Source organism: Microcaecilia unicolor, chromosome 14 (assembly GCF_901765095.1).
Source record: "Microcaecilia unicolor chromosome 14, aMicUni1.1, whole genome shotgun sequence".
In the NCBI taxonomy this organism is placed as follows: Eukaryota; Metazoa; Chordata; class Amphibia; order Gymnophiona; family Siphonopidae; genus Microcaecilia; species Microcaecilia unicolor.
This window is the reverse complement of record NC_044044.1, coordinates 50,539,081-50,555,111: the sequence shown is the minus strand read 5'-3', so window position 1 is coordinate 50,555,111 and position 16,031 is coordinate 50,539,081. Positions and strand designations below refer to the sequence as shown.

General features: G+C 44.3%; 1 protein-coding gene across 4 annotated transcripts in view; it reads left to right on the top strand.

Moving 5' to 3' along the window:
- Positions 1-16,031, top strand: part of ARHGAP30 (Rho GTPase activating protein 30) — an 89,977-nt gene that overhangs the window by 50,968 nt on the left and 22,978 nt on the right. For all 4 annotated transcript variants that reach the window (XM_030187969.1, XM_030187970.1, XM_030187968.1 and 1 more), the window contains exons 5-6: positions 10,077-10,184; positions 13,073-13,197. In XM_030187969.1, the coding sequence (XP_030043829.1) occupies positions 10,077-10,184; positions 13,073-13,197 (233 nt within the window). The remainder of the gene's footprint in view (positions 1-10,076; positions 10,185-13,072; positions 13,198-16,031) is intronic.

Below are 16,031 nucleotides of genomic sequence, written 5' to 3'. Positions count from 1 at the left end.
ACATTTTCAGCAGCTTCTTGAAAAGAGGGTGGTCAGCTTGCGACTTTAGGTACAGGGGAAGAGCGTTCCAGGTCTTCGGGCTGGAGTAGTGGAAAGTGGAAGCAAAAAGAAGCTTGTATTTAACACCCCGGCAAGATGGATAATGGAGTTGTAAAAAGGTGCGTGCTGTAGTGATGGCATTTCTAGGTGGGAGATCTATTAGAGGAATCATATATTCCGGAGCTAAGCCATAGATTATTTTATGTGTCAAAGTACAGATCTTGAATGCAATTCATTTTCTCACAGGTAGCTAGTGTAGGTTGAAACGTAGGGGCTGCGCAGAAACCCAGCGCGGCTTGCCCAAGATGAGTCTTGCAGCAGTATTCTGGGCAGTCTGGAATTTCCTCAGTAGTTGCTCCTGGCAGCCTGCATAAATCCCACTGCAGTAATCCAGGTGAGACAGAACTAGCCAGTGAACTAGAGTGCGGAAGAGCTCTCTGGTGAGACAAAACCTAACATGCCGCAGCCTCCACATAGCATAGAACATCCGTTTGGTGACCACTCGCACTTGCGGATCCAGGTGCAAGTGAGGGTCAGCTCAACACCAAGAAGTTTAAGGCTCTGTGAAATAGGGAGGGTCTGGTCTTTAATGACAAGGGAGTTGGTGGAAAATCTGGCATGGACGGACGAAAGCACAAGACACTGAGTTTTGTCTTTGTTGATCTTAAACCGGAATACCTCGGCCCAACGTTCCAAGACAGAAAAACTCACTTCGATCAGATCTGTGATTTCATCTAATGAGGTATGGAAGGGGATGGAGATGGTTATGTCATCTGCGTAGATAAATAGTTTCAGGCCTAGGTTTGCTAGTGCGGTGGCAAGGGGAAACAGCATGATATTGAATAGCGTTGGAGAAAGGGGCGAACCTTGGGGAACCCCACAACGGAAACGAAAACGGGCGGGAAAAGCTGAGGAAGTAGAAGATGCTCTTCTTCGGTGGTTTTCTTGAGTCAGGAGCAGACAGTTTCCTGTCAGTGGTCCACTGCTTATGGAGAAAGCTAACCAGCTAGCTAAAAGTATTGGACTAACTGATGGTTGGAAAGATGGAAGGAGAGGAACAACATAAAATTCAAGAAACAGCATGGTGAGAAACAAGACGCTGATGACTTTGGTGCTGAAAATTGGGTTGTTTCAGTTCTTCCTACCATCTTGAACGAGTTTGCACCTTGTGAATGCTGATGAAAATGGTCTCTACTGGCGAGCGATTCCTGATGGAACACTTGCATTCAAACATGCCGAAACTACTGGCGGTAAAACGTCGAAGGACCGACTGACGATCCTCCTTTGCTGCAATATGGATGGGAGTGAGAAGTTGGAACCCCTCATCATTGGAAAGAGCAAACAGCCCCGTTGCTTCAAGAAAGATAAGCGACTTCCTGTGTCATACGAGGCTAGCGCAAATTCATGGATGACTGGGGAAATTTGGAAGCAGTGGCTAAAGAAGTTAGACACTAGAATGCGAGCACAAATGCGTCTTCATTTTCCTACCTGTAAGAAAGTAGCCTATAAGTCAATTTATTCTGCTACCTTTTTCTTACGACGATACTAAGTGGTGGAATTCCTTGCCGAAATACATTAGATCCCAGTATGCTGGCTTAGTTTTTTGCAAGTTTATGAAATGTTTCCTTTTTTTAAAAAAAATTCTATTAATTGATGTTTTCTTTCCTCCCCCCTCCCGAATATATTTTACAATTCTTTCTTTTGTTGATATGCGTGGGATTATGGTTTTATATTGTGTGCTGTCTTCTTGTAGCTTGTCAGCCACAACAATTGAACTCGAATTTGTGCGGGGAAAATGTGGGGTATAAATGTCATAAATAAATAGATAAATACTGATGAATCTTTGAGATTGTGTGGCTGTCAGGACCTATTGTTTTGTTTTTGACTGCAGCTGCTTTTTAAGGGAAAGAGAAAGAGGAGGGGTTTTAATATACCGACTTTCTGCGATTACAAAGTTTACATATTATATACAGCTACTTAGTTTGTACCTAGAGCAATGGAGGGTTAAGTGACTTGCCCAGAGTCACGAAGAGTTGCAGTTAAGGGAATCAAACCCAGTTCACTGGTTCTCAAGCTTAGGCTACACTTCCTCCCTTTTTGTGGCCCTGCAAGAAGCTGCCACCCCAGGTGACTGCCTAGTTATGCTTAACGGTTAGACTAGCCCTGGGTATATCAAATGCTAAATAAGGGCCCTGTTAACTAAGCCGCGCTGTAGGCGAGCTAACTTTTTAGCGCGCCCACAGCACGGTTTAGTAAGCAGGGCCCTTAATTTGAAACTTGAAACAAGAATTTTTAGGGCTTTTGCTCCATTCTTTTCATAGCCCTAATCCAATATATTCTCCACCTTGCCTGCACCATTTAAGATTCTTGCCATTTCAGCCCACACATCCTGGATACTCTCAGTCGCCACACTGTTTGTAAACTTTTGTACTTACATTTTTTTAAATGTGGTTTTTGTACTGGTTTAATCTGTGCTTATATTTTACACTGTCTCAGTTGTACTTAAATGTTTCTATTTATAATTTATGTTTTGATTGTGGATGCAAATTGTATCTCACTAGAAATGTAGGCCGTAGAGGCAATCTTTTTCAATAAATAAATAGAGCTGTACTGAATAGCTTTTTTACTATTTGGCCCAATACAAATAATGAAAAATATTATTTAGCCAAATATGAATAAAATGAATAATGGGCATTGAGCTTTAACATAACAAGTAATAAAGAAAGCAACGTGAATTCAGAGATCAAGTGTTTTTCAGTAGGATTTAGCACAGTAGAACACCAGATTATTTGAATTTAAATCACTATTCAGCCAAACATGAATAATATGTTGGAGCTGAATTGAATACGAATATTCGGTAGGTACAGTCCTATAAATAAATACATAGTAACATAGCAGAATGTGGTAGATGATGGCAGAAAAAGAAGGCCTCATCTAATCTACCCAGTTACTCCTGCTCACACTTAGATACTAAATAATAACACTATACACTATCTGTACAAAACTGATCTCTTATCACACAGAAGACTAACTTCCCTGATATTAACAATCAAGCAATACCACCCTAAACTTTAAACCGAATAAGATCTATTTACAATGACCTAATGTATGTTACAAGCCAACCTATGGTTCAGGAACCTCATACAATACCATTATCTATTCTTCTTTACCTTATATATATGTACACGATGTATATATATACCATGATCTGCTTCATATATGTTATGCTCCATATGTCACCTTGTATATATGCACCTTAACGTAATACCATATGCAACTCAGTTACCCGGAAATGGCATTCGCCATTACGGCAAATGTAAGCCACATTGAGCCTGCAAATAGGTGGGAAAATGTGGGATACAAATGCTATAAAGAAAGAAAGAAAGAAAGAAAATATCTCAGCTGCCAGTCAGAGAGCCTGGCTGCCTGTACGATAACATTCCTCATCCATTGTAGTCCAGGCCTCCTTTTTAATTTCACACCCAGCACCCCCCTCCCTTGCCCAACCATAAGGTCTCACATGAATCCAAATGGCCACCAACACCAACACAGCTGTTACTCAAACTTCTGGCCTAATTCATCCCTATGGCTCTTCCCAATGGCATTCTTCCATTAGCAAGCCATCGCAGGATGCCTGTCCACAAGAGGATCATGTAGTCTGTCTGCTGCTTAAAAGTCTTTCAGAGCCAGCTTTCTACAAACTGTGCCATATTTGTCTTTTACTGCTTTTGGTAGCCCTACAATTCGTATTGTTACGTCTTCCTCTATTTTCCCGGTCTCCCAAGATTTTTGCGTTTCTAGTCATTTTTAAAAATTCTTTGAGCCTATCTTCACTCTCAGGAGATTCTATGTTCAGTTCCCACAAACCTGGCTCTTTGTGCTATTTTCTGACTTCTCTTGATTCCTGTAGTGATTCTTCAAGCAGTTAATAAATCCCAACAAATACATTCTCTTGGAGACTTCTTGTGCCACATCCCAGTGAAGTAGTCATGGGTGAACCCAATCCACTTGGGTTCAAGCCCAGCCAGCGAAGATGTATTTTATTTTATTTCACAAGATTTATATTCCGCACTACCTTCATAATTCTAGGCTGAGAACAATCTTACATAAATATATCCTAATTCTATAAAGGGCGCTTTCAGACGCACGCGCATGCATGCATCTTAACTGAATAATTAGCCAAGTAGCGCCAATAACTGGCTTTTATTAAGCTACTAGGAACAAATGCCTGTTTCTGAGCGGAATGAAACGGGCGCTAGCAAGGGGCCCCCTCCCTCCGTCCCTCGAAGCTACTTGCCTTGTTCGCTGTGGGCCGTTTCGGCCCTCGAGTGTCAATAGCTCCGCCCTCGACGTCATGACGTTTTGACGCGTCATGACATTTTGACGCGAGGGCGGTGCAGACACTCCAGGGCACACCAGATATCTCGGGCGCCTCAACTTCCGTGGAGGCTTCAGAACATTGGGGTTGCCTTTTATATATATAGATTATTAGTGCTAATTGGAATCAATTATGATGCCTGCGTGATCCGCGCCTATATTTTATGTGCTTCCCCAAAATGGGGGAGCAGAAATAGGCAGTTCAGAGCAGATCATGGGTGTGTTTTCTGGTTATGCGTGCAATTATAGAATTATGGGGGCTCCGCACCATATTTCCTTAGTGCAAATGGATGCACCTAAATTTAAGTATGAGCCCCGAGACTTAAGCACTATTCTATAAAGCGTGGCTTATAGAATAGTGCTCAGTGTGTGTGTGGGGGGGGGGGGGGTTGGTACCGATTTTTTTTTTTTTGTGCCATTTATAGAATCTAGCCCACAATGCCAATATGTATTTATTTGTTATATTTGTATCCCACATTTTCCCACCTATTTGTAGGCTCAATGTGGCTTACATAGTACCGGAGAGGCCTTTGCAGGCTCCGGTGTGAACAAATACAGGATGATGTTGTGGTAAGATCAAGTTCATGTGGCACAGCCACATTAGGGAATCGGAGAATGGAAGAGTTGTGTTATGTCCATTACATGCTTTAGTTTGGTTGTGTTCCAGAGATTAGGCATTTAAGTTGGATCGGTAGGGTATGCCTTTTTAAACAGGTTGGTTTTTAGTGAGTTCCGGAAATTTAGGTGGTCGTACATCGTTTTCAAGGCTTTTGGTAAAGCGTTCCACAGTTGTGTGCTTATGTAGGAAAAACTAGATGCCTAAGTTGTTTTGTATTAAAGTCCTTTGCAGCTTGGGTAGTGCAGATTTAGATAAGATCGTGTTGATTTGGATGTATTTCTAATTGGTAAGTCGATCAAGTCTGTTAAGTAACTCGGGGCTTCTCCGTAGATGATTTTGTGAACCAGGGTGCAGATTTTGAAGGCGATTTGTTCTTTGATTGGGAGCCAGTGTAGTTTTTTGCGGAGGGGTTTTGCGCTTTCAAATCGCGTTTTACCAAATATAAGCCTAGCTGCCGTGTATCAAACAAATACTAGAAAATAACAGTATTATACAACATTAAAACAAATAAAATCTTCTAAAACATATTGAAATTCATCAGTGACACAAATGACCTATATTGCTATAAAAGTATCACTGGTATTACTATACAACACATCAGAAAACGTTCAGGCTACCTGATAAGCTTGTTCAAATAAATCAGTCTTCAGGGCAATCTTAAAATCTTTTAATGCCTGAACTTGGAACCCAGTACCTAGTTTTGCTATTTAGGGGTTATCCTTGACTCCCCCTTATCTTTCTTGCCACAAATCTCACAATTATATCTAGAGTTAGCTTTCTGATCTTTCGGCAATTATGGGCAATTCGTCTCCTTTTTAGATTCTAATCAGTTTCATGCACTTGCTCTCTCTTTTTTCATATCCTGCCCAGATTACTGTAACGTTATTTAAGCAAGTTTACCTCTTTCAGCATTAAAGAAGTTTCAAACTCTTCAAAACACTGCCATCCTTTTACTCTGTCACACTCATTGTTATGATCTCACTACATCTCTGTTAAAACAGTATCATTGGTTACTAACCCAAAAACACATCATTTACAAGGTTACAATGCTGACATTCAAGGCGCTCCGAGTACGTTTATGTGATTACCATTCTTGTCTCACATCTAATCTTCAAGACCCATATCTGCATATTTAGAACCAACTAGACATGACTTTGGAAAAGATAAAACTGGATAGCTAGATAAAACCATAATTTGTGTCTTTCTCATATTCAGTTTTAAGCGATTTATCTTCATCCATTGTTCGATTATATTCAGTGACATAATTAAAAAATCCAAAATCTTAGAGTAAGGTTGCTCTAATTAAAAAAAAAAAAAAGACATGGAATAAGAGCAGTTTACACATCCTCAGTGCAGGGGCGTAGCCAGACAACAGATTTTTAGGTGGGCCTAGACAAGAAGTGGGTGGGCACCAAGTGTTCTCTCCCCCCCCCCCCCAAAAAAAATATCCTAGCTGGTGGGAAAACGCTTCTTTCCACCTTGGCAGTCTGCAGCAGGCATACACTGAAAACTGAGCATGCGCAGGTGCCAGTATCATGGAGAGTAGCATTTTCGTTACCATCAGGGGGAAGTCTTCAGCTGGGAGGGCTTGGGGATCCTCACCAGCCAAGGTAACGTGGAAGGGCATAATCGAACGGGGACGACCATCTCTAAGGACGTCCCGGTGAAGGGGCGGGGAAACCGCTATTATCGAAACAAGATGGGCGTCCATCTTTCGTTTCGATAATACAGTCGGGGACGCCCAAATCTCAACATTTAGGTTGACCTAAATGTTGAGATGGTCGACCTTAGAGATGGTTGTCCCTGGTTTTCGGAGATAATGGAAACCGAGAACGCCCATCTCAAAAACGACCAAATCCAAACCATTTGGTCATGGAAGGAGCCAGCATTTGTGGCGCACTGATCCCCCTCACATGCCAGGACACTAACCGGGCACCCTAGGGGGCACTGCAGTGGACTTCACAAATTTCTCCCAGGTGCATTGCTCCCTTACCTTCGGTGCTGAGCCCCCCAACCCCCCCCCCCCCACAACTGTACACCACTACCATAGCCCTAAGGGGTGAAGGGGGGCACCTACATGTGGGTTCAGTGGGTTTCGGGTGGGTTTTGAAGGGCTCACATTTACCTGGGTCCGCCTGCCTGAAGTGCCTGCACCCACTAAAACTGCTCCAGGGACCTGCGTACTGCTGTCATGCAGCTGGGTATGACATTTGAGGCTGGCAAAAAAAATTTTTAATTTTATTTTTTAGGGTGGGAGGGCATTGGTGACCACTGGAGGAGTAAGGGGAGGTCATCCCCGATTCCCTCCGGTGGTCATCTAGTCAGTTCGGTCACCTTTTTTCGTGGCTTGGTCGTAACAAAAAATGGACCAAGTAAAGTTGGCCAAGTGCTCGTCAGGGACGCCCTTCTTTTTTCCATTATTGGCCGAGGACACCCATCTTTTAAGCACGCCCCAGTCCCGCCTTCGCTATGCCTCCGACACGCCGCCGTGAACTTTGGTCATCCCCACGATGGACTGCAGTTGGGGACGCCCAAAATCGGCTTTCGATTATGCCGATTTGGGCGACCCTGAGAGAAGGACGCCCATCTCCCGATTTGTGTCGGAAGATGGCGCCCTTCTCTTTCGAAAATGCCCCTGATAGTAACATAGTAAATGACAGCAGATAAAGGCCTGAACGGTCCATCCAGTCTGCCCAACAGTCACACTCATTATCAATTCATAATTAAATCAATAATGAATGTGATATTGTATACTTTATCACAAGTTTTTCTTTGGCATTTCTGGGACGTAGACTGTAGAAATCTGCCTGGGTCTGTTCTTATGTTCCATCTACTGGTATTTTTAATGCTGGGAGTGTGTATGTGGGGGAAGGGAGGAAATGCATGGGACTATCTAGTCCACCTCTGGTTACACTACCGTCACATCCACAACTACTTGAACATTTGTTGTACATGGGTAAGGCAATTGTATAACTGCGTGACAGCAGTTGCTTTTGCAGCTAAAAATGCCACTTATAGTGCCCTAAGTGTTATTTTATAAAGATATGCATAAGTGGCATAACATGTAACCAGGCTCTTTCTCCGGACGTAGCCAGCTCTGTAGTTGGAAAGGCCAGGGATGGCCGGGTGGAGGGGGGGGGGAGCAACACTTGCCTCTCTCTCCTCCTTTGCGGGCAACCAATAAATGGACTGCCACCACTCCCAACGTCTTGCTCTGAGCAGCATGCTGGAACTTCTCTGACATGCTCGAGAAGTCCCAGCCTGCTGCCCAGAGCTGGAAACAAGGAGCAGGGACTCCAGGGAGCAGCAGTAGTCTATTTACTTGGCTGGCAGGGCTCAGCATCCCCACCAGCAAAGTAAAAGAGAATTCAGCAGGGGGCCCAAGCCCACATTTTGGGAGCCAGTTATTAAAGTAGCCATGGAGGGCCCTACTTTAACAACCGGCTCCCAAAATTCTTAAAAACTTAACAACCGGCTCTTGCGAGCCTGTGAGAGCCTGCTGCAGCACACCACTGCATGTAACTGTAAGAGGGCATATGAGTGGGTTTATGGGTGAGACTGGAAGCTGTTGCACTTAGGAGTATCTATTTATGCCAGCCATGGACCTGGCGTATATAGCCGTGCCGAAAAAAAACAGCACAAAGGGCCTTTAAAAACAAAAGGGAACACAGTTCTTTCATTAAAATATCCTTTAATAATAGACTTTGATTGAAGAGAGACCCGACACGGGCCGTGTTTCGGTGCTACCGCACCTGCGTCAGGGGTCAAACCAATGACAAAGGAGGCTTCAACAAACAGTGTGAATCTCCATTGAGATTCACACTGTTTGTGTGCGTGCGCTTTTTACTGCGTTCCATTTGAAGGAACATATCACCAATCTTTGGAAAGACTCAGCCTTTTCAAATTAGTTTTAATGAAAGAACTGTGTTCCCTTTTGTTTTTAAAGGCCCTTTGTGCTGTTTTTTTGCTGCTTGGTCCTTTTCTGTACTTGGTTCCCTCTCTTTGTTACGTTATAGTATAAAGCCGTGCCTACATTTACATTTATATAGCCAGTGCAGGATTACGCTAGTATTCTAAAATAAGAGGCACGCACCCCATGCTGCATCAGAATGTCTTCATCTAAGCACCCTTTATAGAATTGCTCCCCAATACTTGAATATTGTGTGCAGTTTTGGTCACCGCATCTCAAAAAAGAAAAGGTACAGAGATGGGCAATGAAAATGATAAAGGGGATGGGACGATTTCCCTATCAGGAAAAGCTAAAGTGCCTAGGGCTTGTCAGCTTGGAGAAAAGACGGCTGAGGGGAAATGTGGAGTGGAACAGGTAGACGTGAATCGCTTGTTTACTCTTTCCAAAAATTATAGGACTAAGGGGCACGCAATGAAGCTACAAAGTAGTACATTTAAAACAACTCGGAGAAAATATTTCTTCGCTCAACGGGTAATTAAACTCTGGAATTCATTGTCAGAGAATGTGGTAAAAGCAGTTAGCTTAGCAGGGTTTTAAAAAGGTTTGGATAATTTCATAAAAGAAAAGTCCATAAGCCATTTTTAAGATGGACTTGGGGAAATCCACTGCTTATTTCTAGGATAAGCTGCATAAAATCTGTTTTACTGTTCTCGGATCTTGCAAGGTTCTTGTGACCTGGATTGGCCACTGTTGGAAACAGGATGCTGGGCTTGATGGACCTTTGGTCTGTCCCAGTATGGCAATGCTTATGTTCTTATGTTCTTAAATTGCTTTGGCTTGTGTGCTTTCTTGCAGTTGTGGCTTTACTTTTTTCTCTAGTTGTTCTCTTAGATTTTACCAGCATTTTACGAATTGTTCAGGGTTTTTTTCCTTTTAATATAATGTTCCTACAATTTCTTTTGTTTTCTCTCCGGCTGCTTTTGGAAACAATTTTAAAAGGGGTATTGCTGTGCATCTCCGCTTTTTCAGCATTTACTGGGCTCCAGCTTCTTCACATCACCACTGAAAACAGATCTGATTGAGTTGGTCTCTTATTTTAATTTCCTTTTATAATTTATTTTTCTTTTCTAGGACATTGGAATTTCTAATGAAGCATTTGATTCACATGGCCTCCTTCTGCTCTGAGACCAATATGCATGCAAGGAACCTGGCCATTGTCTGGGCACCTAACCTGCTCCGGTACGACCTCTGTAGATTGTCATTACTGTGACTTTAGAGGGGAAGAGAGACAGACAAAGTGGTTTGAGCAGCAGATCAGAAGACCACAGCACCCATATGCTGACACCAATGGCTGTTTCTGTTTATTATGTTTATTATGAATACTTTATATACTGCCCATTAAAGTGTATCAGAGCAGTTTACAAAAATTTACAACTCAGAATGAAAAAAGAAAGGTCAGAATATAAAAAAAGAAAAGAAAACTCAAGTCATAGTGACATTCTAAGACACACAGAGAGGCATTCTCGAAAGGGACGTCCAAGTTGCGATTTGGACGTCCTTGCAAAAGGGCGAAATCCAGGGCCGGGGAAACCCTTATTTTCGAAACAAGATGGACGCCCATCTTTCGTTTCAAAAATACCACCAGGGACGTCCAAATCCTTAAATTTGAACGTCCCTAGATTTGGATATCCCTAGACATGGACGTTTCTGACTTTCGGCGATTTTCGAAACCAAAGACGTCCATGTCAAAAACGTCCTAATGCAAACATTTGGTCGTGGGAGGAGCCAGGATTTGTAGTGCATTGGTCCCCCTGATATGCCAGGACACCAACCAGGCACCCTAGGGGGCACTTCAGTGGACTTCATAAATTGCTCCCAGGTACATAGCTCCCTTACCTTGTGTGCTGAGCCCCCCCCCCCCCAAATCCCCCCCAAACCCACTACCGCCAACTGTACACCACTACCATAGCCCTTACGGATGAAGGAGGCACCTAGATGTGGGTACAGTGGGTTTCTGGTGGGTTATGGAGGGCTTGCTCTTTCCTCCACAAATGTAACAGGTAGGGGGGGGGGGGTATGGGCCTAGGTCTGCCTGTCTGAAGTGCACTGCAGTACCCACTAAAACTGCTCCTGGGACTTGCATGCGCTGTCACGGACCTGAGTATGACATCTGAGGTTGGCACGACATATTTTTAAAGATGTTTTTTGAGGGTGGGAGGGGGTTAGTGACCACTGGGGGAATAATGAGAGGTCATCCCCGATTCTCTCCAGTGGTCATCTGGTCATTTCGGGCACCTTTTTGTGCCTTAGTCATAATAAAAACAGGTCCGGGTGTTCATCAGGGATATCTTTGTTTTTTTCGATTATGAGTCAAGGACGTCCAAGTGTTAGGCACGCCCAAGTCCCACCTTCGCTAAGCCTCCGACACGCCCCCTTGAACTTTGGCCATCCTTGCGACGGAGTACAGTTGGAGACGTCCTAAATCGGGTTTTGATTATACCGATTTGGACGTCCCTGGGAGAAAGAGGGTCATCTTCCGATTTACGTCGAAAGATGGACGTCCTTCTCTTTCGAAAATGAGCCCAACACTCATTCCCCACAAGCAAGGAAAGAATAATAGGCCTTAAGGTCTGATTTAAATCTAGATAATGAAGACTCAAATGAGAATGTACTTAGGCATGGCATTCCGTAGTAAAGGAGCCAAAATTTAAAAAGCAGAACTTTGAGGTGATTCAAGCCATACTCTTGAAGGATGGGGAACAGTCAAGAGATCAGCAGCTTGTGAACGCAGAGAAGGAGAGGGAGAATATGGAATCAGTGCACTGAACAATGCTGGGGAAAGCCATTTTTAAAGCTTTAAACATATTAAGAAGTATTTTGTACTTAACACAATATAAATGAGGCGAATTGCTGTTTTCTGAAGCTGTGCCTGATAGCACAGAGTTTTGGAGAGGAGGGTGGCACTTCTGCTTAGGCTAGGGATACTGAATAAATCTGTGGCTGTAGGGTGAGGTCAAGCCAGCTTGGTTTTCCTCTCGTTGATGCTATCATGCGTTTAACCTTCCTCTCCCCCTTTGCATCTCTGGGCTTGTACTTCTGATTTTCCTAAGATTATCTGGAACTACAATTCCAGAGATGCAAAAATAAACTCAGGATGAGCTCAGCCTGTCCCTGGTCACCTTCTAAATGGAATACTTCAGAATTACATCCATGGTTTTGTGCTGTGAGTCATGATATAAAGTATCAGGGTAACTGCTGGACAAAACAGCATCCAGGGCATAAACCTCCTTCCCTTTAGAGCTCACAGGTTCACAGACCAACTCAAGAGCAGCATGGCAGCCTTGACCTGGGCTTGGCACCTCCTTTGGTTGTTTGCTCACATCTTGTGGTAGCCCTGAGTATTCCCGAACACCTTATGCCTTGAAACGTAAAGGTGTCATTTTTACTCAGCTTATGGTGTTCACTCAAAACAGCATCAATTTATATAAAACGGAGGAGACAAATTAATAACTGTTAGTATGATACACAAGAAAAACCGTGTCCTTGGAACGTGTTATGGAGGGGTAGAATCAATATAAGCTTAATTCATTCATTTTTACTTTTTTTCTGTCTCCTTCCTGTTATCTATTTATCCCATCTTCCCCTCCATCCTCGTATTCATCCTTCCTTTCTTCTGCCTTTTCTCCTGCTTTATCCTTTGTTTCATCTCTCTTCTCTCCCTCTCTTTCCTTCCTGTTCTTCTTCCTGTCATTCCCCTTATCATTCCCTTTCTTCTACCCTCTACTCTCCTTCGCTCCCTTTCTTTCATTTCATTCTGTCTTCCCTTGTTCCCTCTCATCTCTGTCTTTCTTTTCCTCCATCCCTTCTCTCCATTCCTGTTTCATTTACACCTCTGTCTACTTATCCCTCACTTTTTCACTCTCTCTCCACCCATTCCTCCGCTTCCACCCTCCTTCCCTCCCTTTAATACCTTCTATCTTCTCTTCCTTCCTCTCTTTTATCCCCTTTTCTCCTCCATTCCCTTCTCCCTTTTCCTTTCCTCCCCTCCTTCCCCTTCTCATCTTTTCTTGCTTCCTCCCTTCTTTCTATCCTTCCTTGCCTTTCTCGCTCTTCTTTCTCCTCCTTAGATCTAAGGATATTGAGGCCTCGGGATTTAATGGCACAGCAGCATTCATGGAGGTTCGTGTACAATCCATTGTGGTGGAGTTTATTCTCACTCACGTGCAGCAGCTTTTCCAAGATGCTCCTCTTGGTAAGTGCTTTTTATTCCAAAACTAGTAAAAAAGCCCCGTTTCTGATGCAAATGAAATGGGGGTTAGCAAGGTTTTCTTCTGTGTGCATGTGGGAGTGTGTGCGTCCCTGCCCTCTGCCCTCTCTCCCTTCCTCTGTGCTGTCTGTCCCCTCTGCTCTCTGTCCAATCCCCCCTCGGAGTCGAGTCCTTCAGTGTTAAGTTTCCTGCTGTGCTGTGTTTGTGTTACAGAGATAGTGAGGGCTTCTGCCCTCTCTCCCCTCCCCCCTCTGAGTCCTTCACTGTTACAGAGAAAGCGATTTGATTTCGTGCTTTGCTGTGTTTTCCTTCACTGATTGTGTTACAGAGAGAGCGAGGGTGGGGCAGACACTCGTGGGGAAACCGGATATCTCTCCCCCTTCACACTTCCGGCTGGAGGCTTCATTTAGAACCTTGGTGGTGCCTTTTATATATAGAGATGTGAATTGTGTGAGGAGAAGGGGAGCAGGTGAGGCAGAAAGACTTGGAAAGACTCTGCAAAATGTCCTCCAACTCATGTTAGGGACTGCCAAGGCCAAACTACTCCTGGCTTTGAATACAAAAGATCAACAGACCCTTTTCAGGACAAATTTTAAATCGAACACTGGTGTTGAACCTAAAGTGGGCATATAATCTATATATATAAAACTCACCCTCAACGTTCTATTGTCGGATGACGTCACTGAAGCCAAGGTTCGTAAGTTCGAAGCTCTGAAGCCAAGAAACTCACAGCCTCGGGGCCCTGCCCTAGCGTCAAACGTTATGACGTTGAGGGCGGAGGCGGAGCAATTCACTCACATCAACGACGGCCAGGGCGCCGCAATGGGCCACCCACTGATGACAAAGGTGCGTTGGGTGGGGGGGGGCCACAGTCACACATCGACGGCGGCCATGGCGGCGCAATGCCATCACTAACAACCAAGGTGCGTTCGGTGGGGGGGGGGGGGGGCACAGGAAAGCCTTGCTAGCGCCCGTTTCATTGGCTCCAGAAACGGGCCTTTTTTTACTAGTGTCTTATAAACACAGATTTCTACCACCAAAGTATCCAATGTGCCTGCATCAAGCTTCAGAGAACACACCAAGAAAAGTAAAAGGATGTTTGCTCATGATGCAGTAAGTCATTCTATCAGTAATGAGAATGTCCTGCCTGGGACATAATGGGGTGAATTCTATACATGGCACTGGAAACATCGGTGCCAAAAAAAAAACACTATTCTATATGCCGCTCATAAAGTTAGGCGTGGTTTATAGAATAACACTTATGCCCGGGAATTGCGCCTAACTTTAGGCACGGCCGTTTGCACCAACTGAAATGTAGTACAAATTGGGTGTGTATCCCCCCCCCTTATTCTATACTAGGAACACCCCCATTCCACCTACAATCTTCCCATTTCTGCACCCCTTTATTTACTCACGTGTAAAATTTAGGCGTAGATCCTGCATGTAAATTCCAATTAAATCTAATTAGTACCAAAAATTGCTTCATAACTACTACTACTACTACTTATCATTTCTAAAGCGCTACTAGACGTACGCAGCACTGTATACTTGAACATGAAGAGACAGTCCTTGCTCGACAGAGCTTACAATCTAATTAGGCCAGACAAACAGGACAAACAAGAGATAAGGGAATATTAAAGTGAGGATGATGAAATAAGGGTTCTGAACAAGTGAATAAGGGTTAGGAGTTAAAAGCAGCATAAAAGAAGGTGGGCTTTTAGCTTAGATTTGAAGACGGCCAGAGAAGGAGCTTGACGTATCGGCTCAGGAAGCCTATTCCAGGCATGTGGTACAGCAAGATAAAAGGAACGGAGTCTGGAGTTAGCAGTGGAGGAGAAGGGTGCAGATAAGAGAGATTTACCCAGTGAATGGAGTTCCCGGGGAGGAATGTAGGGAGAGATGAGAGTGGAGAGGTACTGAGGAGCTGCAGAGTGAACGCACTTATAGGTCAATAAGAGGCAGTGACGATCCTAGGTCGGCTGCCACCCAGGGCGGATCGCCGATGCGCACCCCTCCCCCCGGGTACATACTTAGCTGCTGGGAGCAGCTGCGTGGCTCTCGGCTCCACTGGCTTCCTGCTCCCTCTGCCCTGGAACAGGAAGTAACCTGTTCCAGGGCAGAGGGAGCAGGAAACTAGCGGAGCCAACAGGTGCGCGGCTGCTCTCTGCACCCCTCCAGCGGCATGCACCCGGGGCGGACCGCCCCCACTGCCCCGCCCTTGGTACGCCGCTGATAAGAGGAGTTTGAACTGTATGCGGAAATGGATAGGAAGCCAGTGAAGTTACTTGAGGAGAGGACTAATATGAGCATAACGACCCTGGCGGAATATTAGTTGTGCAGCAGAATTCTGAACAGATTGAAGAGTAGAGAGATGGCCAAGTGGGAGACCTGTGAAAAGCAAGTTGCAATAGTCTAAGCGAGAGGTGATAAGAGTGTGGAAGAGGGTGTTCTGGTAGTGTGCTCAGAATGGAAAGGGCGAATTTTGGTGATATTATAGAGAAAGAAACGACAGGTTTTAGCAGTCTGCTGAATATGTGCAGAGAAGGAGAGGGAGGAGTCAAAGATGACCCCAAGGTTACGAGCTGATGAGACAGGAAGGATGAGAGTGTTATCCACAGAAATAGAGAATGGGGGATGAGGAGAGGTTGGTTTAGGGGAAAAGATAAAAAGCTCAGTCTTGGTCATGTTTAGTTTCAGATGGCGCTGAGACATCCAGGCAGCAATGTCAGACAGGCAGGCTGATACTTTATTGCCACTAATTAGCTATTATTCAATTAACTTGCACACATAAATTAGGTGCATGCCCAGATTTGTGTGCA